At 42.6% G+C, this 12,354-nt stretch overlaps 1 protein-coding gene across 3 annotated transcripts in view; it reads left to right on the top strand.

Moving 5' to 3' along the window:
• Positions 1-12,354, top strand: part of NLRC5 (NLR family CARD domain containing 5) — a 66,626-nt gene that overhangs the window by 39,332 nt on the left and 14,940 nt on the right. For all 3 annotated transcript variants that reach the window (XM_083625123.1, XM_083625122.1, XM_083625124.1), the window contains 13 exons: positions 850-939; positions 1,518-1,565; positions 2,641-2,724; positions 3,929-4,012; positions 4,672-4,755; positions 5,824-5,913; positions 6,624-6,686; positions 6,991-7,074; positions 7,387-7,470; positions 8,430-8,519; positions 10,130-10,195; positions 11,722-11,805; positions 11,932-12,015. In XM_083625123.1, the coding sequence (XP_083481249.1) occupies positions 850-939; positions 1,518-1,565; positions 2,641-2,724; positions 3,929-4,012; positions 4,672-4,755; positions 5,824-5,913; positions 6,624-6,686; positions 6,991-7,074; positions 7,387-7,470; positions 8,430-8,519; positions 10,130-10,195; positions 11,722-11,805; positions 11,932-12,015 (1,035 nt within the window). The remainder of the gene's footprint in view (positions 1-849; positions 940-1,517; positions 1,566-2,640; positions 2,725-3,928; positions 4,013-4,671; positions 4,756-5,823; positions 5,914-6,623; positions 6,687-6,990; positions 7,075-7,386; positions 7,471-8,429; positions 8,520-10,129; positions 10,196-11,721; positions 11,806-11,931; positions 12,016-12,354) is intronic.

The following is a 12,354-nucleotide window of genomic DNA, read 5'->3' as shown; positions in this document are numbered from 1 at the left end:
CATTTCAAGGGGAGAAGGCAAGGCTGTGAGCCTTCTCTCTGAACTGCTACTTTTCTCCCTGTGGGGTATTATTTATTTATTTATTTGGTATGGAGGATCTTTCAGTCGTGTGCAACCCAAACGTCCAGGCTGAAGTGGGATAGCCCAAATTATTGCCACCTCAGTGAGAATCAGGACTCCAGGGGTACATGCAGGATTTTCATAAGGATGGCAATGGGAACTCTCCTACCATTGGGTGATATCCCAGGTTTGCCACACTCTGAATAGCTCTAGAGCGCTGAGTATGATTAATTGGACATCACTTGTTGTGAATTGCAGGCATAGGGGGATTATGATTGGGGTTGTAGCCGGGGCAAAGTTAGTTAGTTTCCTGCATTTATATCCCATCTTTTTCTCCATGAAGCTCAAGGTGGCTTACATGTTGCATTTATACTCGCAAAATCCCTATTGGGGAAAGCAAGAGCTTATCAAATAAATCCCCGCCTTTATCCAAGCTACAGCTTATGTAACAAAACCAACAGCACCCTGCTTTAACAATCCCAAGAAAACGAGAAACCGGAGCTCATTTTGGAAGTGCATCCCTTAGAACAACCTTTCTCAACCTTAATGGGTCCCCAGATGTTTTTGGACTATCACTCCCATCATCCCTGCTGGTCCTAATGGGAACATGCCACCACCGAGTGAATCTCCAGCCACTAACAGGAGTGCTTTTGTGGAGAACTCAGCTAGCCTGGACCAGGGGCCTTGTAACAACATTTGGGGTCACAGTACTACCAACCTCTGATCTGAGAACTTTCTATATAGCAATTTTCTTCTGCTGCAGACTTGGGTCTCCTTCATGCTTTCTAGGCTGGACCATAACAACATGTCTATAGACGGGGCCTTTCGCTTGGTGCAGTGCTTCGCTGACTTGGAACATATGACGTCCATGGAGCTATGGTAGGTCCAGCAGCTGTTTCTCCTGCCAGAGCAGTCTGAAAAATAATAACATTCCTGCATTTGGTCACAGTTTTGCTCATTTGACCCTCCTTCTTTTTTTTAAAAAAGAATATTTTTATTAAATTTGTAGTAAAAAATACAAATGCAGATAAGCAGAACAAGCAAGAACCGTAAGCAATAACAACCATAGCAATTGTAGGACTACCCCTCCCCTCGGTACCCGTTTTTCCTTCATATCTTCTCAACAGCTTATGAAATCTCTCCAGTAACATTAAAACATTTATATATCATTTTAGGAAAAGGCACTATCGGATATACCTAATTGTTGACTAAAATGAAAAATGACTATATCTGTGGTACAAAACAGTAAAATTGAATCCATCTTAAAAAAAGAAGACTACAATACAGGGGTTCCTAGGGAAATATTGTTTGCAAAGATATTGGGGGAAAGGTAACTTATTAAAAACAACAGCAACTGTATATCTAATTTACCAAGGTATTCTAACGCATGTAGTTAAAACAGATTCAATCAAATTCATGAATTCCAAATTGATATTCTAATCTCTTTCTCATTGCAGTTTGGGAAGCACCCAGAAAGTTCACTTAACATTTGGGGAAAGAATAAGGTAAAGGTATTTCCTGTTGGTATACTTTGGGGTGGAAGACCACTGACCAGTGTGGTGCCGCAGGATTCTGTCCTGGGCCTAACGCTGTCCACCATCTTTATAAATAATCTGGATGAAGGAAGGAATAGAGGGGCTGCTCATCACATTTGCAGATGACTCCAAACTGGGAAGGGTAGCTAACATCATAGAAGATGGAATCAGGATTCAAGATGACCTTAACAGATTGGAGAACTGGGGCAAAACTAACAAAATGAATTTCAGTTGGGACAAATGAAAGGTTCTGCACTTAGGCAGGAATAATCAGGTATACAAATATAGGATGGGGGGGGGGGCTCATGGCTTGGCAGCTATACCTGTGAAAATGATCCAAAGGACTAAGCAGACTACGAACTTAATGTGAGTCTACAGTGTGATGCAGCAGCAAAAAAAGCTAATGGTATTCTAGGCTGCATCAATGAAAGCATAGTGTCCTGATCAAGGGAAGTGATAGCACTGCTCTATTTTGCTTTGGCCAGACCCCACTTGGAGTCCTGCATTCAGTTCTGGGCACCACAATTTAAGAAGGATATTGACAAGCTGGAACATGGGCAGAGGAGGATGACCTAGATGATAAAGCGTCTAGAAACCAAGCCTTACGAGGAAAAGTTGAGGAAGCTGGGCCTGGTGTGTAGCCTGGTGATATGGGAGTTATTTTTCAAATATCTGAAGGGCTGTCACATGGAAGATGGAGCAAGCTTGTTTTCTGCTCCCCCAGAGAGTAGGACCCCACCAAATTAATTCAAACTACAAGGAATTAATTCAAACTACAAGGAATGAGATTCCTAATCAACATTAGGAAGAACTTTCTGCGGGTAGATTATATTCTACAAAAAACAGTGATTGAAAATGGAGCGATGGAGAAGAATGAAGGATTCATAATGCACTGGTTTTTCACTCCAGAAAAAAAGGACCCGGGCGCTCAGATTTCCAGTCTTCCCCAGGGTAGAAATCCAAGTGAAATCCAAGTGAAGAAAATATTGGAAGCATAATCTAAATGTCCCTTCAAGTTGACTAACTTGGTAGATTTTCTTTTCAGTCCCCAAATGCTCCGTGTGACTGGTGAGCATAGGAGGGAGCTGCTGGATTCGGTACCTAACTCAATCTATGACCGTTGCTTTTGGTAAGGTGCTTCTGTGTGTGTGTGTGTGTGTGTGTGTGTCTGTGTGTGTCTGTGTGTGTCTCTCTCTCCCTGCCCCTGTGTTAGGAGTAAAGCAGCAATGTAGTGTCTGCTTGATGGTAAAGTGGATTACTTCTATTGCATGCCATCTTTGAGAGGTGAGATACTCCAGGGGATCCGAGTGCTTATCCTGGCTTCTGTTTCCTTGGAATGAAGTATTTTTAGGATATAGGGCTTTATTTACATATATACACAACCTGAGCATTGGATGGAGGGGCTCAAGGGTGCAAATGAGCATCCTTGCAAGGCAGCAGATCAGATCCCCAGATATCCCTTCTGCAGTAATCAGCATTTAGCCAGCTGCCTCCCCTTCTTCCTTCTCTATTGCAAAACTGTTAACATGGTGCACATTAGCAGTAAAGGTGCCACCTCCCCCAAGCTCTACTGGATATCTCATTTGGAAACACAGGGGGAGTCCCAGCTACAATAAGACCATCTCCTAACCACTGGTTCTCATTGGTTCCCACTGGACTACTTGCCAGGAACCTGACAAAGGAATAGTCAGCTAGCGGCCATAACAGGATCTCCCAAATGTTCTTTTATACTTTCAAAAATATTGATATTTGTGTTCTGCTTTTTTCAAGAACAAATGCTGAGCTCAAAGTGCCTCACAATAATCACAGTAGCATTTTAAAAAAACAACACAACACTGCAATTACTGTAATATCATTTAGATGCAGTAGCATATAAATAAATATTTAGATGCAGTAGCATCTAAATAAAGCAAACAAACAATATTCTTTTCTTCCATTGTTGGAATCCTGCACAGACTTACAGAAAATACCTTTTTGTGTTTTTAACAAAAATAAAAAATGATGCTTGGACTTCAGAAGTTAGCCTGGATCTTAGTGAAAATGATATTGTTTCAGCATTTTTTTTAATTTTTACTTTATTATAAGTATTTTATATTGCTTCAACATTTTGTTACTACTACTAATAACAACAATAATTATTAATTTGTTTCAACATTCCCCCCCCCCACAAAATATAATTACATTTTACTGATGTTATAGGTTCCTGAATAAAGGACATGCACAATCCCTCAGTTTAACTCATCTCTTTCTCCAATAGACCCATCAAATAGAACTAAAGCTGTGCTAAACTTTGATTTAAATATTCGAAGTGCTAATCAGGCTCTGTGTTTCAGTCTCAAGGAAAGTATGATGGACCTAAAGGATGTTGACCGATTGTTTAAACGTCTAAGTACATGTTCTGGACTGACCAAGATCAAGTAAGTGATCAAGGTCAAGTAGGCATTGTGTGAATGAACCAATCTTATTCATTTAAAGCCTATAGACCTGCTCAGTTTATGTAGCCAGATTAATACAATAAGAACGCAAAACTATATTCCTATTGGTATCCAGTGTTTTAATGCATAATCCTCCCATAATGCAATTTGGGAATAGGCTGCTCTTTGGTAGGAAAAAATAATGCAAGTGAATATAGAATGAGCCTGCCTAAGTCCTCAGATTTTCTGGAGAGGTCCTTCTCGCAGCTCTGTCAATTCTAAGGCTCAAGTTTTGAATTCCCTCCCTAGGAAGGCCCACCTAGCCCCTTTTATGAAGCTATTGGGCATGGCTTTCCCCCATCATACTTGTTCATAGTAGACTTCCTTCTTCCAACAAGTTTGTAGAACATGTGGCGTAGTGGTTAGAGTGTTGGCATAGGACCTGGGAGACCAGGGCTCAAGTCTCTACTCAGCCCATGTAGCTGACTGAGTGACATTTGGTCAGTTGTAGTCTCTCAGCCTGGCCTACCTCACATGGTTGTTGTGAGGATCAAATGGAGAAGGGGAAAACCATGTATTCCACAATGCGTTATGCAAAGGAAAGGTGGATATAAATGTTTTGGTAATAATAATGTTTTGAATTTTCCACCCTGGCTGTGTAGCTTGTCTGGCAACTCGCTGAATGATCAAAGTGTTGAACGACTTCTGAAATTCCTGCCCTACTTCAACAGTGTGGAGCTCTTAAGGTGAGTCTGGGAGCCTCTGCTGGAGAACTGCTACCAGTCAGAGTGGACATTGTCGGGCTAGGTGGCCCAGCAGTCTCACTCAGCCCAAGGAAGCTTCACGTGCCAGATCCCCAGGGATGACCCAAATATGATTATTTCTGTTTCCCCCTCTCACAGTCCAAGGCTGCCAGAGGCAAATAAACCCACAAACATCTTTCCTATTCCCTGGCAATAAAAATAAAATCGGTAATAATAAAAATACATGAGAAGATTCACAATTCATTGCTCTTTCATGACACGCAAATGCAGCTTGCTTCTGAGGAGGCCACTGCACTTTGTCAAATGATAGGGCCGGCCCTTCTATCTTTTAAGATGGTGGGTTAGGGGAAGGATGTTAGGTAAATATCATGAGGACCTGTGCCTTGGAATGAGGGGTGGGGGAGAATTGGGGCAATGAGAAACTGAGGGAAACTGAAGTTGACAGATTCACCCACCCCTACTTGGTTGGGACTGATGGGAATTGTGGTCCAATTGTAGTCCACATGGAGGACACCACATTGGTCAAGATTGCCCAGGTTTGCTATATTATATTCTCAATACTGGGAAACACTTAAGTATGGGCTGATTCACTCAAACCATTTTTACATGGAATTTTCCGTGGTCAACCCTAACATGTTGACCCCCTTTTTTGGTACACTGTCTCGTTCAGTGAGTGTTCAATTCTTTGAGAGAGAATCACTGCAACTCAGCCAACATTTGAAAAAAGCTTCTTGAAGATGTTGAGATGCCACCTTGGTGTGTCTTCTTGACACACTCACAAAACACACCAAGAAGTAAATATGTTTTTAATTTGAATTTGGTATCATGCATGCTTTCAGAATTATAAGTCACTTTGAGACCTATTTGTAGTAAGTAATAAATAAATGTAACAAATAATAATAGAAATAATGAATTACTGACCTTGCTGATTAACTGCCATATTTGCAATGGCTCCATATGCACAGTTGATCTATTGACAGTTGGGATCCACAGACAGATTTTCAACTCAGCATTTGGACATTTCTGCTTCTTCCCACCTCTCTCCTACAGCATCACAGAGAGCAAGTTTTCATCACATTGTGTTTGCTTGCTGGCCAACTCAGTTAACCAGTGTAAGAGAATCTGCAGAGTGGAAGTCAGGTAAGAGGGTCAAGACTCCAGGAATATCAGGACATGGAGTACTTCTGACCTCCTCTCCCCTTCCAATTTGATCCCCAAGAGTCAAAAGAACAGAGCCTTCACTCCTGCTGCAATTCTAGGTGAAGAAGCTCCATAATATTAATCCTTAGATCAGTGAAACCATCCATGGCTACCAGCCACAATGGCTATGTTCTGCCTCCAGTGTCGGCAGCAGCCTGCCTCTGAATACTAGAGAGGAGAGCACTGCTGTCGTGCTCAGGTCCAGGCTTCCCATACACATCTCATTGGCCACTGTGAGAACAAGATGCTAAACTAGACAGGCCATTGGCCTCCTCCAGCAGGACTCTTCTTAAGTTATTATGTTCTTAATTCCATCCCTTTATTTCTACAGTTTTCCTTTTCATTGCACCCAACAGCTGCAGAAATTCAGTGGAGTTGACTAGAATACACAAAACGGCAGATGTTCTCCTGTGCTTTCTTTGGGATGGGCAATTGGATGTGCATCCTCCTTTTTTAGCCCCCCCCCCCGAAAGTGAAGTGGGTGGAAATCAGAGATGGGGGAGGCAGGGATCTGGAATAACCTTAACTTTAATCCAATCAGCCTCAGCCACAATAGCCAGTCATCTGGGAGGATGTGGGTTGTAGTGCAATAACGTCTGGTTGAAGGCTGCCTCAGTTCCTAGTCAAGGTATTTCCTTGTGTGTTTGTAGATCAAGTGAAAATGCTTTTCTGCATTTTGTGAAAAGTAAAGAAAGCCAAGAAATATGCTGCAGGTATGTGCAAACCGATAATCCTTATTTCATGACAATTTTGCTTCTTTCAAACATGCTGGGTTTTCCCTCCTGGCCCTTTGGAAATCCTCTTGGATCGTTGGCTTTGAGCATGTTGTTCTCAGTCCACCTAAATAAATTTAGAAATGCTCATGCTCTTGAAGAATGGGATAAACTTCACCAGCCTTTATTGTTTTCCTTTTACATTTCCATCATATCTTTCATCATTTTAAAAATTATTATTATTATTATTATTAATTTTTAAAAGACTAACCTCTAACTTTCTTACTTGTCTGCCCTCTAACAGACTAACTGATTGTGGCATTGGCAAGTGCGAGATCGTAGAGCTGTGCCCCATCTTTGAGAAGTGTGACCGTCTTGCAGAACTGGAGTAAGTGTCATCTCCATTGCGACTATGAATGCATCAACCATGATGAGCCAGGGTCATGCCACACCTTTGCTGGAGGCTTTTGAACCGAGGTTGGGTGGCCATATGTCAGGAATTCTTTAGCTGCGATTCCTGCATTGTAAGAGGTTGGACTAGTTAACCCTTGGGGTCCCTTCCAATGCTACAATTCTATGATTCTATTATTCAGGCGTTGCTGGGACACTAACTTTGATTCACCATAGAACTATAATGGACTGTTGTGGTGGTTTCTGTATACAAATCCAGGAGAGCTCTGTCTGCTTATTTCCTTTTCAGTCTTTCTGGAAACCATATTGGCAATGAAGGACTACGTTGCCTCTTAGAACATTTGCCCAGGACCCACATTCCCTGCCTGATGAAGTAAGTGGGTGCAAGAGGGATAGCTATGGGATTGGGGGTGGGGGTGGGAGGTGCCCTAAGCCCACTTCTGGCTCTTTAACTTGCACATACACAATAACAGCTACTGACATTCTCAAATCATCCCATAAAGTGCTTTCCATCATCTGGAACAAACTTTGAGCTAACAATAAATCTTGGGAAACACCTTCAAGAGAGAGCACAGTACTTGGAAAGCTTTGCGCTTGTTTTCCATAGGTTTGTATCTCTAAGGAACATCCAGCCTGTGAGGTGAAGGGTTGCACTGTAACATGTAGTCGCCTCCTATGTTTCAGCCACACCCCAATTTTCTGGTATCCTATCCCCAGTGGAACATCATTCCAATGTTCAGGCTGTGAGTGCCGTTCCATATGCAGCCAAAATGGCTGTGCCATTTAGGGGGAGGTGTCTGCAGGCTTGAAGGAATAACAAGGTTCTCAGAAGCACATGAAATATTTAGGGGGGAGCCCTAACCCGAGGGAACCCCCAAAGCAGCCTGAATCAGTGTGTTCAAGGGCCTGGAGCACTTACTGACTGCAAGGTGAAAATAAGCAGTGTTTGTGTGTCAGGGAGGGAGGGGGTCTAAGTATATTAAAGACTTTCTGTCAAGATTGAGTACCTGAATGTCATTAGGTTAATGACTGGCACCCGGGAGACACGGGACCATTGCCTGATCAGGGGTTAGGATGGTGGATATAATCTCAGAAAGGTTATAGAAACACCATTTACATTCTGATACCTTGTCCCCCTTTCTTTCTGCTATCCCTCTTGATCTGCTTTACAATGGACAATGTACAAAGCAGCTTTTGCCTTGGGTGGGAGGTCCAGGCTGTTGAGCAGGTATCTGACCAGCCTTGGGAATGGAATGGAAAAAACTGCACACACTGTTGTAGACCACACTGAAAAATAATCTGAAACATTTTCCTCTTCCCCCTTCTGCATAGAATCAACTACAACGGGGTCTCACAAGATGGCATTCTCCATCTCGCTCATGTCTTTACCACGTGCCAAAATGTGGCTGAAGTTCACGTGAGGTATAATTGCTTGTAATTTCTCTCCTCCAAGCCCAACACATACAGCTTGTCCCTTGGAACTAAACTGGAGTTGGAGTTACAGATAGGTAGCCGTGTTGGTCTGCCTTGGTATGAGCTTTCATCTGAAGAAGTGTGCATGCACACGAAAGCTCATACCAAGAACTAACTTAGTTGGTCTTTAAGGTGCTACTGGAAAGAATTTTTTTTTGTTGTTTTGGAGTTGGAGTGTGTGTGCGCGCGCACACACACACGCACACACATATATAAATAATTTCTTATTTTTACCCCACCCATCTGGCTGGGTTTCCCCAGCCACTCTGGGCGGCTTCCAACAAAGATTAAAAATACATTAAAATGTCACACATTAAAAACTTCCCGGAACAGGGCTGCCTTCAGATGTCTTCTAAATGTCAGGTAGTTGTTTATCTCTCTGACATCTGATGGGAGGGCGTTCCACAGGGCGGGCGCCACTACCAAGAAGGCCCTCTGCCTGGTTCCCTGTAGCTTTGCTTCTCGCAGTGAGGGAACTGCCAGAAGGCCTTCGGCGCTGGACCTCATATATATGGTTGGGGGATAACTTAATACGAAAGGGTTTTTAATGTGGATTCAGAAAGGGCTGAACTTTCAGATATGGAGGCAAAGTTTACAATTGCACCTAATGGGAGCATAGCAGAAAGCATAAAGAAATGGGTGGGAGATAGAGGGAGTGGCTTGACTGACTGCTGTGCATGTGTGGAATGAAGAGACTGGGCACTTTGAGGGCTGGGGCTCCCACCATAAGCTCCTCCCTTCAAGGGCCACATTCATACCATGCATTTAAAGCATTGTGATACCGCCTAAAGCAATCATGGCTCACCTCAAAGAATTAAGGGAGATGTAGTTTGTGAAGGGTGCTGGGATTTGCTAGGAGACCCCCATTCCCTTCACAGAGCTATAATTCCCAGTGTGGTTTAACCGCCAGTCCCTCTTCTCAGGGAACCCTGAACTGTAGTTCTGTGATGGGAATCTGATGGCCTCCTGATAGCTCTCAGCACTCATAACAGACTACAGTTCCCAGAATTCTTTTGGGGGAAGAAGCCATGACTGTTTAAAGTGGTGCCATAGTGTTTTAAATGTATTGTGTGACTGTGGCCTCACACCTTTCTCTAATCAAAAGCAATGGGTAGGCTTCAAATGTGTTTTCTGATATGCAGTCTAAGGTACTATTTTATTCAGTCAGCTTTGCTATCGATAGTTGTCCCAGTGCACATTTATGTTGCAAATGCCTCTGCTGTTCTGCATGAACATGGTTACAGTAAATAGTGTCAGAGATTAAAACATCAGTCATAAAAAAACTTCCCTAAACAGGGCTGCCTTCAGATGTCTTTTAAATTCAGATAGTTGTTTATTTCTTTGACATCTGATGGGAGGAAAGACTCAAGAAAGACTGGTGTGGAAAGCTACTCAGAGGTATTTCAGAAAGGGAAGTGTTGGAATAATAGAGAGGGGAGTAAGATTGTTTCAAAAGGATGTTGAAATACCAGAGAGTAAAAGCTGCCTCACACAATATGTTTAAAGCTGCCTCCCACCTGTTTTTGTTTTTCTAAAAATGTGTGTCTTTCTCTTTGCAGTTTGTGCTCTGAGGCAACACTGCTGATCACCCTAGTGAGAGAAGATAAACCTCAAAAGATCCTGAGGTAATTATTTGAACATTATTCTACTCTCCTTGCGAAATGGAGCAGGACAGTCTTTACAGCAAGGATGTGGAGAATCTTTTCCAGCCCAAAGTCTACATTCTATGGAGAGCTTTTCAGGGGCCACATGTCAGTGGCGGTCAGGGGCCAGAGGCATGACTGAACTGCTAGCCTGCAGTGAAAAGTAAGTTAATGAACTCTTGTAAGCCCAAAGCATCCATGGAAGAGGGAGCATGCTGCTTCTCTGCGTGGTTTGCTTGTTTTGCCTTCCTTCCTACCAATGAAGTTCTGCTTTGGTTGAGTAATTGACTGTATCCTTGCATCAGATGTGTTTCAATAACTCAGTCACTTCTGATGCAGACACACAGTGGAGGTTAACTCAGATGAGGTTACCTGTTGCCACCCTCTGTGAGTTGCTTCTCTCAGCTTTCTGCCTTGCTAGCAGCAGTCGTGCTCAGAAAAGAAACATGACTGACAGACAAACCAGCAAAAACAAGGGTGGGGGAGGCTTCTCTGAAGGCAGACCATGCTAACTCTTACACACATAATAACAGAGCATGAATCCAATTTTATTTTTATTTATAAATGCTGCCCTCACCTGTCAGGTGCACTGTGCTATGAAGTAAAGAATCTACCATAGAAGGGAAAGGGCTAGCTAATGCTAGATATAGAACCTGGAACTAAGGGTGGGAGCACCTGCCTATTTTGGTTCTCTCTGTTTCTCATTTTTCCAATCTTAAATTCAGTTCTTCAAATTTATGAAGCAATCTGCAAATTATTATTATTATTTTAAATCATGAAAATTCTTCAGCATTTACGGGCAATTTTTCCTAATACAGAGGTACTTCAAGTTACAAACGCCTCAGGTTATAAACACTTCAGGTTACAAACTCCACTAACCTGGAAGAGTTACCTCGAGTTGAGAACTTTGCCCCAGGATGAGAACGGAAATCGTGTGCTGGCGGCGCAGCAGCAGCAAGAGGCCCCATTAGCGAAAGCACGCCTCTAGTTAAGAACAGTTTCAGGTTAAGAACGGACCTCCGGAACGAATTAAGTTTCTTACTAGAGGTACCACTGTAATCACCTTTTTGTATGCAACTTCTCAAAGCAATTTCTCCCAATAAAGTTAATATCTGTATATTTCCACCAATATATTCATTTTTATGCACACACACACACCCCGATCTATGCATTTTTGCAAACATTGTTTGATTGGAGAAGTGCATAGCAAAATTAGGCCGAGTGCAAATTTTCAAACATGGTAGTGTTTTGCTTCTCACATTGTTTTAGAAAGTGCAAATTAGATCAATTTGCTTTTAACTGTGAGTTGGATTTCTCCCCTTCCCATGCCTAGGACCTTCTGTATGCAAAGCAGATACTCTTAGTGAGCTTTGGCCCTCCTTCCAAGTCATCTAGAGGATCTCTTTAGAAACATTGTGTTTCTAAAGATGGACTGCCTTTAGAAATCACTGTAAGTTCTTGACCTACCCCAAAGGAGCTCACTTGACATGATTCCTCTTTTCTTCCAGCATGAAGCAGTGCTGTTTCCAAGCAAAACATCTGGCGGTGCTGTCCTCTTCTCTGGGCAAGTGCCTTGCTCTGAGCGACTTCACGTGAGTTTTGCTACTTCTGTCATAAACACTAGTCCCATTCTGATTGATGTGAAACACTACTCTGGTTCCTTTAAGAACAGAGTAATAATAAGACACCCTCAAAAGATTTGCTCTCTTTGCTCTTAGGTCAGCTAACAATGGCATGATGCTCAGCAGTGCAGAAGATCTACTCAGAGCCTTAAGGAAATCGGAGGGCATGCTAAGAATAGGGTAAGCATTTCTCTTCTGTCATCCAGTTGAATTCAAGCTGTCAGAGATTCCACTCTGCTTCTAGTCTTTTGCTTAGGGTGTATCTAACAGTTACATGGGGTGCACAGCCGCTGCAGCCCCTTGTCTCCCTAGTAACCTCTTGAAAACATGATCTAAGATGTTGTATTTGGAAGTTGCTCTTGCAAATGTGGGCCATAAAAACATCAAAAATGTCCTGCTACATCCCATAATTCAGCCAACACAGGTTCTCCTCTGCAGAACAGCAGACATAGTCCATTCTTCTGCATGCATTCTTAAAAGAATTCCCATTCAGGGGGATTTGCTCCCATGCAACTGTAA

Source organism: Podarcis filfolensis (genome assembly GCF_964270895.1).
Source record: "Podarcis filfolensis genome assembly, chromosome: 8".
Lineage (NCBI taxonomy): Eukaryota > Metazoa > Chordata > Lepidosauria > Squamata > Lacertidae > Podarcis > Podarcis filfolensis.
The sequence above is the reverse complement of the archived record's forward strand: the minus strand, read 5'-3'. Positions and strand labels throughout refer to the sequence as shown.